General features: G+C 42.4%; 1 protein-coding gene across 1 annotated transcript in view; it reads right to left on the bottom strand.

Moving 5' to 3' along the window:
• SMARCC1 (SWI/SNF related BAF chromatin remodeling complex subunit C1) overlaps nt 1-16185 on the bottom strand; it is a 179511-nt gene that overhangs the window by 23143 nt on the left and 140183 nt on the right. The window contains exon 25 of the mRNA XM_082637961.1: nt 7452-7586. Within this exon, the coding sequence (XP_082494087.1) occupies nt 7452-7586 (135 nt within the window). The remainder of the gene's footprint in view (nt 1-7451; nt 7587-16185) is intronic.

Raw genomic sequence — 16185 nt, 5'->3', positions numbered from 1 at the left:
AATGAAACTGAGGGTAGAAGACACTTTTTAATTTATCCATTTCTTTATTATTTGAAAAATTTTCATCACACCTATTTTTGTAATCACAAAACAAAATACTTAAATTACCCAAGTTATATGCTTCAGATAACCTGATTTTCTTCTCTCCCTTTTCTATTTCCAAGGACTATAAAGCCCCAACAGCTAAACCGGATAGTGTAAATTACTCATGTAAATAGGGCGCTAATGAAGCTGTTCACTTTCTTTCAAGGCTCCGATCTGGCTCTAGGGAACCCAGATTCATACAAAGCTGCCTGTGGCCCTGATCTGAAGACATCCCCACCCCCACTGCGTTCAAACCCTGCCTTCCTCTCCCCCTTCATTCCTACACTGTGTATGTATAAAGCAGCCGAATACAAGTGGAACCGGAACATAACAGAGCACTTTTCTACACCAAGACCCCAAACACACACACAGCTGCAAGTGCAGCTGAAGTTCACACAGAGCTCTTCTCCCAACTTCATTTGCATAGAACAGGGAGGCGGGGGGCGGGGGGAAAGAGTAAAAGAAGGTGGGGGCCTCAAAAATCCATCTACACTGCTAAGGGTCGAAATACCAGCCAAGACTTGAAGCCTCTGACTACTTGGCCTCAGAACTGAAGTAAACACACCTTCCTTTGAAAGGTTTGGTATCAGTAACCAGACATCCACTTAAGAGAAAACCAGACATACTCATTCCTTCTTACACCTCTGGCAAAACAAAACAACACAACTGCATCTTTCTGCTCCACTGGAGGCAGAAATCCAAAGGGGGACACGGCACCACTGTTGTGACTGTCATTCTGTCCTTGTAAAGTGCTTGCTGCCTGAGGCCCTACGTCTTTTTTTGAATCAGAAGTAAACCTGCTCAGTCCTAAGTACAGCTTTCTTAATCTCAAATAAAACTATCCACAATGTCACGGTGCATGTCTAATAACAGTTTCAATTATATGACAGGCAGTACAGAGATGAATTACTACAAATATGCAGAAAACAAAGTTAAATACAATTCTCCTGGGGCAGTATAAAATTAACTTTTTGTTCTTTTTTTTTTTTTTTTTTTTGCGGTATGCGGGCCTCTCACTGTTGTGGCCTCCCCCGTTGCGGAGCACAGGCTCCGGATGCGCAGGCCCAGCGGCCATGGCTCACGGGCCCAGCCGCTCCGCGGCATATGGGATCCTCCCAGACCGGGGCACGAACCCGTATCCCCTGCATCGGCAGGCGGACTCTCAACCACTGCGCCACCAGGGAGGCCCAACTTTTTGTTCTTTTTTCCTTAATTTATCACAGAGTACCACAAACTTTTCTAACCCTACACCCTGTGTGTGAGGACATCCCATTAGTAATACCTTTAAATCCATCCAGAACTTGACCGTTTCTCCTCACTTCCACGGCCCACCACCACCTCACGTGGACTTCCCAACAGCCTCCTCACCAGTCTCCCCTTTTCTAAACTTGTCACTTTATATTCTCTACAGACAGCAGAGAGACTGATCGCCACTTAACTGTAAGGAAAATGATGCCAGTTTTCTGCATGTATTCCACATTTTTATGGAATAAATAAAATAGGCCCTGCAATTATTCCACTTTTTTTTTTTTTTTTTTTTGCAGTACGCGGGTCTCTCACTGTTGTGTCCTCTCCCGTAGCGGAGCACAGGCTCCGGATGCACAGGCTCAGCGGCCATGGCTCACGGGCCCAGCCGCTCCGCGGCATGTGGGATCCTCCCGGACCAGGGCACAAACCCGTGTCCCCTGCATCGGCAGGCGGACTCTCAACCACTGCGCCACCAGGGAAGCCCAATTCCACATTTTAATCACAGTAAAATGAAAGGCTTCTGGATGGTTTACAGGGACTTCTGTGATTAGGGCAACATCATCTCTGCCTTCACCATCTTACCTCTCCCCACTCACTCATGTCCCAGCCCACCCCACCTACTCCTCAGTTCCCAAACATGTCAGTCACGCTCCTGCCTCAGAGTCTCTAATGCTGGCTGTTTCTAGGGCTTAGAGACATTCGCCCAACTCTGTTTCTCAATAGGGCTTACACCAGTGACACCACTTAGAACTGAAATCCTTCCCTTGCCCCGCCCAATCTCACTTGCCCAGCCTGAAACATACAGGTATGTACACATACACAGTATATATGCATGCATACACATACAAAGAACATAATATCTAACATCCTTCATTAATTATTTAAGCTCTACCAAGGCAAAGAGTTTTGTTGGGTTCTATTCACCAGTGTTATCTCCAGTACTTAATACACCTAGAACAAAGTAGGTGCTCAATAAACATTTGCCAAACGAAAAAATGAACTTAATCCATCATCTATGATGTGAAATCCATCAGCTCTGGGCAGGCTGACTCTTCAGTCTCCTCAGCAATCATACCTTTCTCTTCACAGTTTTGGATTTGGACCTTTTCTACAACTCAGATCAGTCCTTCCTTTACCAAGAAGCTTTCTTTGATAATCTGAGCCAATCACGGCCTCCCCTCCTCTGACTTTCCATAGCCTCACTACCTCGTGGTATCTTCGTGTCAGTTTCTCATCTACCCTCTCACCTCCTTAAGGACAGGGTCCAGGTTTCTCACAGCTTTGAGTTTCCTACAATGTCTCTCTTTTCAAAGGTATACAATTTCTATACCTAGTCAAATGAGAGCATTAAGTACAGAAGCTATAAATGAGATCAACACAGAGATTCTCACTGGTCTCAAAGTATTATTTTTCCCCCTTTAATCCAAGTAAGAATGCTTTAGGTAGGACGCAGGCCCTCCAGTTCTCTTCAGTCCCCAATACAGCCCATGTCTGACACCTGTTCTCTTGAGTGATGTGTGCTATCTGCTTGGCACGGAAGGCTACACACTTGGGCAGACCCTCTCAGTTTCGAACCCAGGGCCAGCTCAGCATCCTCACCTCAACTGGGGTCAGTAGTCTTTATCGGGCTTCCCTGGTGGCACAGTGGTTAAGAATCTGCCTGCCAATGCAGGGAACATGGATTTGAGCCCTGGTCCGGAAAGATCCCACATGCCGCGGAGCAACTAAGCCTGTGTGCCACAACTACTGAGCCTGCACTCTAGAGCCCACGAGCCACAACTACTGAACCTACATGCTACAACTACGGAAGCCCACACGCCCAGAGCCCGTGCTCCACAACAAGAGAAGCCACCCCAATGAGAAGCCCACGCACCGCAACAAAGAGTAGCTCCACTCACCGCAACTAGAGAAAGCCTGAGTGCAGCAACAAAGACCCAAAGCAGCCAAAAATAAATAAATTAAAATAAGTAAATTAAAAAAAAAGTCTTTATCATGTCAATTCCTGGACAGACTCTGTATATTCCATAACTGACTTCCTCCAATATTAGTACTTTATGAGAGGACTGTAACAAAAGCTACTGAGCTCTAATTATAGCTGTATACATAAGATCTATAAAAGATATTAAATTGTTATATCCTTATTCTTAATTTCTAAATAATTAAGACTCAAGAGAACATCTGATTTTACGTCATTAGAGAGAGAAAGAAACTTCTTATCTGATTCTGAAAGTGTACGAAAAGATTCTTGAAATCTGTTGCTATATAAACAAAACCAAATGTTTAATTCAAAAACGCATGTCCTGAAGCTACTGCTTACTAGTTAAAGATGAGCAGGACCTCACCTACAGTGAACTGAGGAGTGTGGTAGGCAGAGCACTGGGCAGTGGGTTAGAACGCGCCGCTCCGGGCTGACCTGACCCCTGTCCACAATTTCAACTTTCATGAGTCATAACAAAAGGTATCAAAACCTTGCATATCTCAGAGTCTCTAGGTTAAGATGCGGTTAAGAATGGCTCATTTCTTTATAAATTTTGAAGTACTAGATAAAAACGCAGAGCTGAACAAACACAGGTTTGAGACCCAGCTCTGTTATTTATGAACTGTGTGATCTGAGATACATGAAGTGTACCTTGTTTAAGCTCTAGACTCTTCGTCTATGAGAATGGTTAACAAAGAAATGGCCTCATGTTCCCACCCAGCATCACTGCTGGATTCTAAATGTTCGTAAAGCCAACAAAGACTTATAAATATTAAGAATTTAATATATAATTGTTGATTATTGGTTTGCATAAAGGGAGGCACAGAAATATTTACTGAACACTTACTCTGTGTTCTAGGCAGTGTGCCAGGCACATGCCATAGTTCTCTCATTTAATCCCCACAACAGTTCTGTGAGGAGAGGAAATCATCAGTAGGAAAATAGCCACGGCTTTGCTCGCCCACAGGGAAGGACAGGATAACTAGTGCTGGGAAGGAGAAAAATAGATTATGTCTTACTGTGCATGAAATGAATGGAAGCCATTTTAAAGTTTGTAGGATTTTTTGGCTGTTGTGATAGTGAGCCTCCAAGATTGCCCCCAGTGATCCCGCTTCCTAATATTTAGGCCTTCTCCACTGAGCCCTGCCAGCCCACAGCCCCACCCAACCCCAGAATCAAGGTTGGGCTGTGGGACTGAGAGAATACAGCAGGAGCACAGGAACGTGACTGCCAAGTTTAGGTTATAAAAGATACTGTGGCTTCCACTTTGGGTGCTCTTTCACGTTCTTGCTGTTTTCAGTCACTTGCTCTGGGGGAAGCCACTTCATGAGGAGTACTATGGAAAGGCCCACGTGGCAAGGAACTGAAGCCTCCTGCCAATAGCCACATGAATAAGCTTCGAGGGGTATCCTCCAGCCCCAGCTGAACCTTACGAAGACTGCATCCTAACCAGAGACCCTGAGCCTGATCCACTCAGGAAAGCTGCTCTCAGATTCCTAACCCTCAGGAAATGTGTGAGATACTGTTTTCAGTCGCTGCTTTGGGGTAATTTTTTACATAGCAATAACTAATACAGGTATGCTACTGACATTCAGTGGCTAGGGCTAGGGACTGTCTTATAAAATGAATTTTACTGTCCCAAATGCTGATTAAGAAAAAACAGGCCGACCACCAAAGGACTTGAGAAGATCAACCTTGTGTGGTGAAAAAGATTCAGTAGGATGTTTTCCCACATTTTCGGTTGTGCTGTTTTATTCAGAGACTATTCTGTAAAATGTTTTATGTGCTCAATTAGAATTTAAGATTAAAAAAATAGATTCAAGTAAGAAAAACCCAGTGGACTCAGATTAATTTGAGATAAATAACTATGAGAAATCCAGAGCACAAGGATGTCTGAGAATCAGTGGAGAGAACTGGGAAGGGACTGAGGACTCTGCTATTCCAGGGGACAGTTCCACGAGGGGGGTTTAAAAGAGTGAGGAATCCACAAGTTCACCCTCTGAAGATAAAGCAATTTAGAGCTGAGAAAAGAGCCCCTTGACAATCTAGACATAGTTGCATTAAATGCCCAGAGAGGGTCATGCCAATCTTCCAGGCTAACAACATCAGTTCTGCTTCATGAATGACAGCAAGGCGTCTGGTTGCCAGTGGGAACTACGCAATGATCACTTGAATTCTGCATGTGCCAATAATCCATTATGTAGCCCCCTGTTATCCCAAGTACCCTAAAAATGGCTATCAAATGACAAAAGGGCAGCTTATTAGGGTAAGATAAACACAAACACTCACTCTTCAAAGCTCCAGCTCACCTCTAGGAAGTTTCCTCTAATACCCTCTCCTTCTCCGCATCTTCCATGTATGTTCCCTTAAGAACTGAACACACGATATTGTTATTTGTCTTCTTGACTGTCTTCCCTGTTAAACTAAAGTAAGGTCCCCCAGGGTAAACTTTCCTTTCCACTTTCCCAGCTTCTGACACTGATGCTGGCATACATCCATTCAACAGACATGTAAACAAGGGCCTATGATGTGCCAGCTGTGTGTGAACAAAGACACTTAACAAACTCTGCCCTCAAAGAGAATACGCTCTGGTATGGGAGGCGGGCGCATGAACTAGCATTTACAATATAGTAAGTGCTCTGTTAGGCTGCTACAGAAGCAATGGGGAGGGCATGTCACTCACAGGTTCAGGGCTGAGGGATGCAGGAGGTTGGCAAAGAGTAGGAAAAAAGGCCTTGCTGGTGGAAGAGCAGGATGCACTCAGGTGGCAGAGAACACACACGGCCCTGAGGGAAGCCTGCATGTGGCGTGCTGTGACATGACTGGTGCACAGAGAGCAATGGAGATGAGACTGGGGTGGCCTGTTGCTCCTGGGACAGGAGAGGGCTGGTGATGTGAGAGATAATTACAGGATTAGGGAAGTGGGGATGAGGTAGCATAGGGTGTGGGTAGGATAGTTACTGAAGCAGCCTCTTCCTCATGGGGCCAGAATGTAAGTGGAAGAACAGGTCTTAGGACTAAATGAAAACGGGCTATTGTGATAGTTACTGAGCTACTCATCATGAAGAATCTGCCAGAGGACTTGCTTGGATTAACCACTAAGAAAGAGTTTAACAAATGCAAATGGATCCTTAAAATTAAAACTCTTGGGCTTCCCTGGTGGCGCGGTGGTTGAGAGTCCGCCTGCCGGTGCAGGGGACACGGGTTCGTGCCCCGGTCCGGGAGGATCCCGCATGCCGCGGAGCGGCTAGGCCTGTGAGCCATGGCCACTGAGCCTGCACGCCCGGAGCCTGTGCTCCGCAACGGGAGAGGCCACAGCAGTGAGAGGCCCGCGTACCACAAAAAAAAAAAAAAAAAAAATTAAAACTCTTCTGGAATGGTTAAACTTAAGGTTCTCCCATTTAGAGATACCAGTATCTGGTATGCTGATAAAAAAGTCAAAACAATCAGAAAATCAGAAAAAGTCCGAACTAAATCCTCAAATTTAGCCCACTGTTTAGAAAGGCATTAATTCCTTCCCTGGTCAACTCACTAAAAAACAAATTTCTCAAAACAAACAAACAAAAAACAACAAAAACCCCCAAATTTCTCCAGAGAACTTCATCTCTGTCTCTCCAAAAAATCCCTTGAAATAACCAAATGTTCCCCTGATTATATGTTTCTTACTTTTTGTGGCTTCCTTCCTCATTCTTGGCCTTTTTCATAATTCTTTTTGTCCTGTTTGGGCCACATCTTTATATCAAGTGTATGCCAGAGAAAATACTGCTTACCAGTACTCTGCTAGGGCTGGTTCCTCCTGCCCTTCCCTATACAGGAGAGGGAAGGTAACAAATACGTAATAAAGTAAGTCTAAGATCCAACTATTACAGAAGGGAGAATTTGATACCATCATGTATCTGGAAAGCCAAGAGGTGTAAGAAGCTGAGGTTTAGATAATTATTTTCAGAGTTCCTTTTATTTATCATCACTGGCTGATAATCCTTTTGAAAGGGCAAAGCAAACACAGAAAAAAGGTTAGACAATAGCCACGGAGACCAACAAATTACGTTACTGTATTTTCTCTATTTCTATTTCTCGTATTTTATGAAAGGTGGTCAGAGTTTAATTGTGAAAAAGCCACTATAAAATTCCCCTCACTTACAGCTTCTTTCTCTCTGTCCATGATGGTTTCCAGTTCTTCAAAATGTCTAAGTTTGATCTCCAGTTTCTTCATTTGTGTCTCAACCAGGAGAGCTACCAGAGACTTGATCTTTCTCTCTTCCACGGCAGCCAAGTGCTAAGGGCAAAAAAATCATTCAAAGTATTTAGGTAAATGTTTGCTTAATAAACAGTAAGGAAATGCTGAAATTACTATTGAAAGTGGGAATTATGGAATTAAGAATGGCACCCTGGATGCCCCCCCTTTGCATGTTTCTACTATTTATTTCAATTTAAAATAACAGGGACTTCCCTGGTGGGACAGTGTTTTAAGAATCCACCTGCCAATGCAGGGACAAGGGTTCGATCCCTAGTCTGGGAAGATCCCACGTGCTGTGGAGCAACTAAGCCCATGTGCCACAACTACTGAGCCCGCATGCCACAACTACAGAAGCCCTCGCACCCAGAGCCCGTGCTCTGCAACAAAGACGAGCCCCGCAATGAGAAGCCCGCATACCGCAACGAAGAGTAGCCCCCGCTCGCCACAACTAGAGAAAGCCCATGCACAGCAACAAAGACCTGACGCAGCCAAAAATAAACAAATGAATGAATTAATTAAACAACAACAACAACTATCCATGCCTGAATTTCTGGTACTTTACAAATAGAAGTCTATATATAGACATAAATCTAGAAATACCAGAAATTAAGGATTGAAAGGAAACTTCTCCCATGCTAATCTACTCTCTTCAAAGAGCCCACCAAGGAGGAAAGGTTGAATCAGGGCCTTGAAAGGCAAAGGAGGACACCATGGCCTGGAAGGCACTTCCCCATCTACCACCCACTTACTTCCCACCCTCACTCTGTAACTCTGTTTTTCCCTCCTTATGAACTGTCCAGGAGCAGGCAAGCAGTGCTCTCCTTCAGCAATCAACACTCAGATGCAAAGCCCCCACTGAGTGTCCACTGTGAACAGAGAGGAGGGGGTGAACAATATTCCACCCCTAGTTTGGGGACAGGGTATAAGACAGGAGGTTATTCTGGAAGAATGTACCACTCACTCCCCTGTACAGGACTGATGAGTCCTACTCATGCTTCCTGTCAAATCAGCAGCACACAGAGGAAGATGCCACATTACTCAGAGACGATGAGGATCGCAAATTTGGCCAACGTCCTGACTACATGCAAAGGATCAATACCACCTTCTCCAGACACCATCCAAGAGCTTATACCAACAAATTCCCAACACTATTTTGCACTATTACACCTACTGAATTTATGTGCTTATCTTGCTTCTACACAAGGTTTTGAGAAGTAACACAGAGTGGCTGACTTATTGATCTGTGTTTCTTATAGAATCTAGAAGGAATGAACATACAGGAGTTTAACATAGGCTTTTGGGAACTAAACTGGTAGAGAACACTTAAATAAGAGCCTTATTTTTCACTCTTTTACAGTTGATAAAGAAAAATATAGTTTTATACCTATAGAGACCCATCTGCAGGAAGATTCAGAAGTGTAAGCAAAAGATTTTATGAAAGAATCTACCACTATTAATGGTCATGTTTGCCTCCCTAACTACATTAAGCTGCATCAGTAACACCAAAAGTTTCAATGAAGATTACATGATTCTAAGCCTGCTATCACTGACCGTGTTATGCAATTTTATATGTTACAAAAAAAATTCAGACTGTCACAGACTTCTCAAAAGCAAAAACTAGGTTTTTGAAGACAAAGGTAAAAATGCCTTCCAAATTGAGGGCTAATAAATTTCAGTCTAGAATTTCAAGTACAACAACTTAAACCAATTAGGTGCAGAATAAAGACATATTTCCAAAATCAAGGACTCAAAATCCTACACATGCTTTTGAAGGACATGCTCCAGTTAACTTCGTGTAAACTGAGAAAAGGATAAAAGACATGAGATCCGGACATCACAGACTCAACCTAAGAAAGAAGTCCTAAGTTAACAGGGTGGCACAAACAGGCCAAAAGCAAATAGGGACAAATGAAAAAAGACTGGCAATATAATGATAACCAAAGCTGGGTGAGGGGTACAGAGTCATTACACTATTTTGTCTACTTCTGTATATATTCCAGTAGTTGCATAATCAATTTTTTAAAAGGGCAGAAGGTGGGTCAATAGACGGTGCTGGGACAACTGGATATCCAGAAACAAAACGATAAATTTGGACCCCTACCTCACATAATACACAAAAATTAACTCAGTAGATCATAGATCTATATGTAAGAGCTAACACTAAAACATTCTTAGAAGAGGTGGCGCAGTGGATAAGAATCCAGCTGCCAATGCAGGGGACATGGGTTCGAGCCCTGGTCCGGGAAGATCCCACATGCCGCGGAGCAACTAAGCCAGTGTGCCACAGCTACTGAGCCTGTGCTCTGGAGCCCGCGCTCCACTACAAGAGAAGCCACCGCAATGAGGAGCCCGCACACCACAACGAAGAGTAGCCCCTGCTCGCCACAACTAGAGAAAGCCTGCGCGCAGCAACAAAGACCCAACGCAGCCAAAAACAAATAAATAAATTTATATTTTTTTAAAAAAAGAAATTCTAGAGAGTTCTTTGAACAGAAGGAAAAAACCTCTTCCATTAAAAGAAAAAATTGAAATGGAGATAGGAACTGAGAAGCACCAGACAGGGAAAACTGAACTTAGGTTCTAGCATTATTGAAGAAGTTATAAAAATAATTTGGATTAAATTGCAATAACTCAAGAATGAATTGTGTAATCATTAGGAAAAACACTAAAAGAACAAAAGTGTATGTAATGAACAACGTCACCGGAAAAAAATACTAGAATAAAAATTATTGAATTAAAAATAAGATGTTACAATTGGAGGAAACTGATGAACAGCACACAAAATTGCTCTATAATATTTTTGCAACTTCTGTGAATCTAAAAAGTGAAAAGGAAAAAAAAAAAGGCCTGTCCAAGGCTACATAACTATCATGTGGGGGGAAAGGGGTTAAAATCCTGGTTTGAAGACTATAAAACGTGATATATAAGGTGTGATGTAGAAGAGATATTGAATAAGTAGCTGTCTAGGCAAATGATATTTTACTGCCTCATGCATTAAGGGTGGTTTGATTATGCTGAGAATTTAAACTGGACCAGCTTTAGCCAGCCTGCCTGCCTGCCTGCCTGCCTCCCTCCCTCCCTCCCTCCCTTCATTTATTTGGCTGTGTGGGGCTTTGTTGCCGCCGCATGTGGGATCTTTAGTTGCGGCATGCATGTGGGATCTAGTTCCCTGACCAGGGATTGAACCTGGGCCTCCTGCATTGGGAGCGTGAAGTGCCAACCACTGCACTGCCAGGGAAGTCCCTAGATGTTTTAAAATGTTCTTTGCTTTATATGTACTCACCTTGTCTCCTTTCATGCTAAGAGTTTCTTGCCATTCTGGTCCATGAATTATAATACATTTTTCTCTAATTCATAAGCTGCAAGGGCGGCGGGTGGGGTGGGGTGGGGCAGACTGCTTACTGCCTCTGTATAACTATGGCCTAGAAGTTACCTTGCTTCTCTGTGACTGCTTTCTCATCCGTGAAGCTGGAAAGTAACTGTATCCACATCAAGGTGGTTGAGAGGACACACAGGATGTACTTAGAACAGTGCCTGGAACATGGTAGGTGCCTGAAACTTGCGAGCAGTAACATTGCTGTACCTTAAAAGCCCATTTTGTTGGAAGACCCTCCTCTGTCTGCACTGGACAGCTTCTAACATGTCTTTTAAGCCCTGGCCTTAGGCATCACTTCCTCTGGGTAGCTCCCTTACATCACGGCTCCCACAGCCTCCATGACAGTTCTTACTGCACTGTATTTTATCTATTCACTTGACTTTCACTCCCCAAAGTCAAGGCCCTAGGAAGCCCCATATTTATGACTGCTTGGCAACTTTAGAGATACAGGAAATAAGGAGATGAGGTGGGGAGTAGAGAGGACATGGAGAAGAGGCAGCCTTTATCCAAAGCCTAGAATTCACCTGCGACTAAGGTTAAAAACCACTAGAAATCTCTAGAAGTAAACCTGGGCACTTTGAATGCAGGATGAGAATATAACCAGCAAAGCATGGCTTTCAATCTAAAGAAATAAATTTGAGTAAAAAACTCAAGAAAAGAAAAAACAAATCAAAACTTGAATCTCTAAACTCTATGGCAGTTGCATTACTAAAGATTTATAGGATTATTCAGTCTGATTTCTAGTTTAAAAAAATTTTTTAATATGTATAAAAATTAACCCACCTCAAATGTAAGAACTATTCACTGGCGTGGTTAATCACATCTGGGTTTTGAGTGAAAACAGAACTAATGTTGCACATTAAATTTGGCGTTTTCATATTTCAAGGCTTAATAACATTTATATAAATATTAATATAGGGCTTCCCTGGTGGCACAGTGGATAAGAATCTGCCTGCCAATGCAGGGGACACGGGTTCGATCCCTGGTCTGGGAAGATCCCACATGCCACGGAGCAACTAAGCCCATGAGCCACAACTACTTGAGCCTGTGCTCTAGAGCCCGTAAGCCACAACTACTTAAGTCCACGTGCCTAGAGCCCATGCTCCACAACAAGTGAAGCCACTGCAATGAGAAGCTCACTCGCCACAACTAGAGAAAGCCTGTGTGCAGCAACAAAGACCCAACGCAGCCAAAAAATAAATAAAATAAAAATAAAAATTAATATAAACCCTGATTTTCTGTATAGAATTATTTAAAACAAATCACTGCATCTTCTCATCTTCTTCCATCTTGCAATCCCTATTTATAAGAGAAGAGATACAACAGTAGATTTCTCTGAAAGAACTGGCCTGTTCCTATGTAGTCTCACTATCTGAATTCTACTGACTGAACCCTAATGGACTCACTAACGTGCCATTTCTCTATCTCCTACATTTCTAGACCGCCTACATTACTAGATTCTTTTTGTTGATTTAACCTCCATGACTATTCATATTTTTACTGGTAAGAGATTCTGATCTGAAAGAAGACAATACATTTTCTTCATGAAACAGCATGCTTCCTGCTATTAAAGATTCTAAGAAATTCTGCTAATTTAGGGATTTGGTGATATATATGTACCATCCAAGAAGTCAGCAGAAGTCAGAAAGGCTTAAGAAGTAGATTCTGAAGGGAATTAAAAAGACTTCACAGGGGCTTGAAGTGATTAGACAAATGTTACTAAGCACTGGACCAAAGTTGCTAATGGATCAGATCCAAATACCACTTCTGTGTACTTGAAGAAGAAAAAAAGATGGTAAAAGTGAGAGTTAACTGTTGGAATGCATTATGGGAGTAGGGTGAAATATGTCACACTACACACCCTGGTAGGTATTTTCACGCTACTTCTAATAATAACCTACCAAGAAACATGTTATCTCCATTTTATATAGAATGAAACTGAAGCTTAGAGAAGTTAAATATCTTGCCAAAGGTTGCAGTTAAATCAACTGGGAAATGAATTCAGTTCTGATGAGAGCCTAGAAGCAAAGCTGGGCAGTAAGAAAGGTGACACAGAGAGACAGGGAGGAACTGACAGTACTGTATAAATGTTTCCATCTTTCCCTGTTTTTTTGGGGAGGGTCCCTAAAAATTAGAACTCAAATCATAGTATAGCAGAGGTGCTAAACAAAGAAAAAAAAAGATGGACACTTTTTTAAGCTAGCTGTTGGCTTTTTAATTGTAAAATGTTTGAAAACATTTTCCTTGGAATGAAGAATTTTTATCAGATTATGTTTCTGGGTTGGTTGGGATCACAAGATCTGGGTTTTGGTACTAGTTCGGTCCATAACTAGTTACACTAGTTACATAATTTTAGGCCCATCATTCACTTTTAAAAAATTATTTTATTTATTTATTTATTTTTGGCTGCATTGGGTCTTCGTTGCTGCACGCAGGCTTTCTCTACCTGTGGTGAGCGGGGGCTACTCTTCACTGTGGTGCGCGGGCTTCTCATTGCAGTGGCTTGTCTTGTTGTGGAGCATGGGCTCTATGCACACGGGCTTCAGTAGTTGTGGTGCACAGGCTTAGCTACTCCGCAGCATGTGGGACCTTCCCGGACCAGGGCTTGAACCCGTGTCCCCTGCATTGGCAGGCGGATTCTTAGCCACTGTGCCACCAGGGAAGCCCCTATCATTCATTTCTATGGATTTGTTTCTACATCAATGAGATGAAAAAGTTCAATAAATTCTAAAATCATTGTGTGATAACACACATGAAACGTTCATTGTTAGGGCTTTTAAGTATCTATCAGACAGAAATCCATTTATAAACAAAACCTGTATGAAAATCACTGTGCAAAAGTAGAATAAATTTATGTGTTGCGTCTATGTGTGAGAGAGAAAAAGAGTTTCATTCCAAGAAATTGTGAATAGTATATAATCCCTAATTAGATTTCACCTAATAGAGTCACTCCTCAAGGTTACATTTCCAACATTTTCTTTGGTTTTTTTTCTTTTCCTTCACACTAAAATGACTAGTCTAATGTCTCCACTCAAATGACTGTGAGGTTCAAGGTTAATGACTGATTTTAAGCTTCTAAGAGGCAGGGACTATTCATATCTATTTTAGGCATCAAAATAAACCTAGTACTGTAGTAGAGTGTTTGGCACATAATGGCCACTCAAATACTGAATAATCAAAGTATGGCACTTTCCATCTTACAGAATGCTTTTTTTTGGGAGCCACACCAGTGTCATATGGCTTGCAGCAGGATCTTAGTTCCCTGAACAGGGATCGAACCCGGACCCCCTGCAGTGGAAGTACAGAGTCCTAACCACTGGAACGCCAGGGAATTCCCTAGAATGCTTTTTTATACATAAATTTGACTGATTCTCATCGATAAACTGGTCAGAAAGGCAGATCAGAAAGGACCTCTGATTTAAAAAAAATGATGTAGGTTCAGGAAAGTTATGTTAGCTGCCTAAGAGATTGGTAAATGGCAAAACTCGAACTAAAATTTTAAATTCTAAATCCAAAGGATTTTAGTTATCACCCAATGTCTATTATTAACAATTAACAATTGATATTTTAGTGGCTACTTTCCTGGGGAATTCTTAGAAGGGACTTGTGGTAGGTTAAAGACGGCCATAAACTCACTGGCCTTTCTTCCACTGGAGAGAGAGGGTCTACGACCCCTCCTCTCTAACTGCCTTGCCCTACAGAAAATAGTGGTGATATTTTCTGGGTCCCAGCTTGGGAACTTCCATGTCTTGTCTCTTGCAATGTTCTTTCTGGGAGTCCCAAGCTGCCATGTGAGAAGTATATGATCATTGTGTTGAAGCGACCACAGGGAGAGACCTGGAGACTACATGGAGAGGAAACTGGACCCAGCTACCCCTGCCAAGGACTAGGACTTAAGGAAGCTACCTTGGACCCTCCCAGATGAACCTACCTGTAAGGTGAATACCACTAAATGACTCAACAGATAAAGCATGGAGCAGAATCACCCAGCTGTTCGGTGCTCAAGTTTCACAAAATCATGAGATATAATAAAATGGTTTGCTTTTTAAACCACTAAGTTTTGCTATTGGGAAAAAAATGTGGTACCTGGAAATAGGGCGCTATTTGAACAAAAACCTAAAGTGTGACTCTGGCTGTGGGATCATGTGGTGAGTGCATTCTCAAGAAAACCACTGGTGAGAGCTTAAAAGAGAGGGAAATATTACTGCAGATTGGACAGAAGTAGATCTTTGCTATATAGAAGCACAAAGTTTGGAAACATTGTCACACTAGTGATGTGGAAAATAGGGTAATTAATAAATTTGTGGATCTGGCTGGAGAGATTTCCAGGCAAAATGTAAACATTCTTTTTGTATTTTATATAAGAAAGGAGAGGAACCAAAGAAGTAAGAGTTCAGTTTTCAGGTACAATTTAGACGAAACAGAGCAGGGTTTGAAAATAAAACTGTTTCTCATCACTGCTTACTCCCAGCAAGAATTTGAAACTTAGAAATGGCTTTAGGACAAAGATCAAATCCAGAGCACTACAGTAAAATTTGAACTCAGAGTAAATAGCTCCAGGTGTGCCTGGCTGTTAGACCTTTTGAAGGGAGTGCATAGCAGGGTTTCTAAGAATCGTAAGGGTATGCCTCTGCTAGAGAGGAGGGCCTCTAAGTATCTTTAACAGCAGGTCTCCTACATTTTTTCATTGAGCTTCTTGGATCTATAAGTATAAGTTAATGTCTTCCATCAAATTTGACAAGTTTTCAATCAGCCGCAATTTCTTTTCTTCCTTTTTTTAAAAATTTCCCTGCATCTTTTTCGTTTCCTTCTGGGACTCTCATTACATGTATGTTGGAACACCTGACTTTTTCTGCAATTTCTGAGCTGAAGCTCTACCACTTCTCAAGAACAACTGATTCTCCTTTTGTTGTCTGCCTGGTTGATACCAGTGTCCTGAAATGTTTGTTGTAACCTTGTTTTCTATGTTGGCCTCTATATCCCCTCATCACCCTGAATCTGGACAGAATGTCTGACCGGTAGAGCTCGGTAGAAGTTACACAGTGTCAGGTATGGGCCCAAGCCACAAGACATTGGCAGGTTTCCCTTCTTATCATCTGGGACACTTTTCTCTTAAAGTTTCAAGCTGCCACATAAAAAAGTCCAACACTTTGATACCACCCTAGTATGAAGAAGCCCAGGATAAGTTCTTAGAGAGGCTGTGTGTAGACAGTGATGCCAGCCAGCCTCCGGGTGGTACAGCCACCCCAGCCTAGGCATCAG

This window comes from Mesoplodon mirus (genome assembly GCF_964341445.2).
Source record: "Mesoplodon mirus genome assembly, chromosome: 12".
In the NCBI taxonomy this organism is placed as follows: domain Eukaryota; kingdom Metazoa; phylum Chordata; class Mammalia; order Artiodactyla; family Ziphiidae; genus Mesoplodon; species Mesoplodon mirus.
The sequence above is the reverse complement of the archived record's forward strand: the minus strand, read 5'-3'. Positions and strand labels throughout refer to the sequence as shown.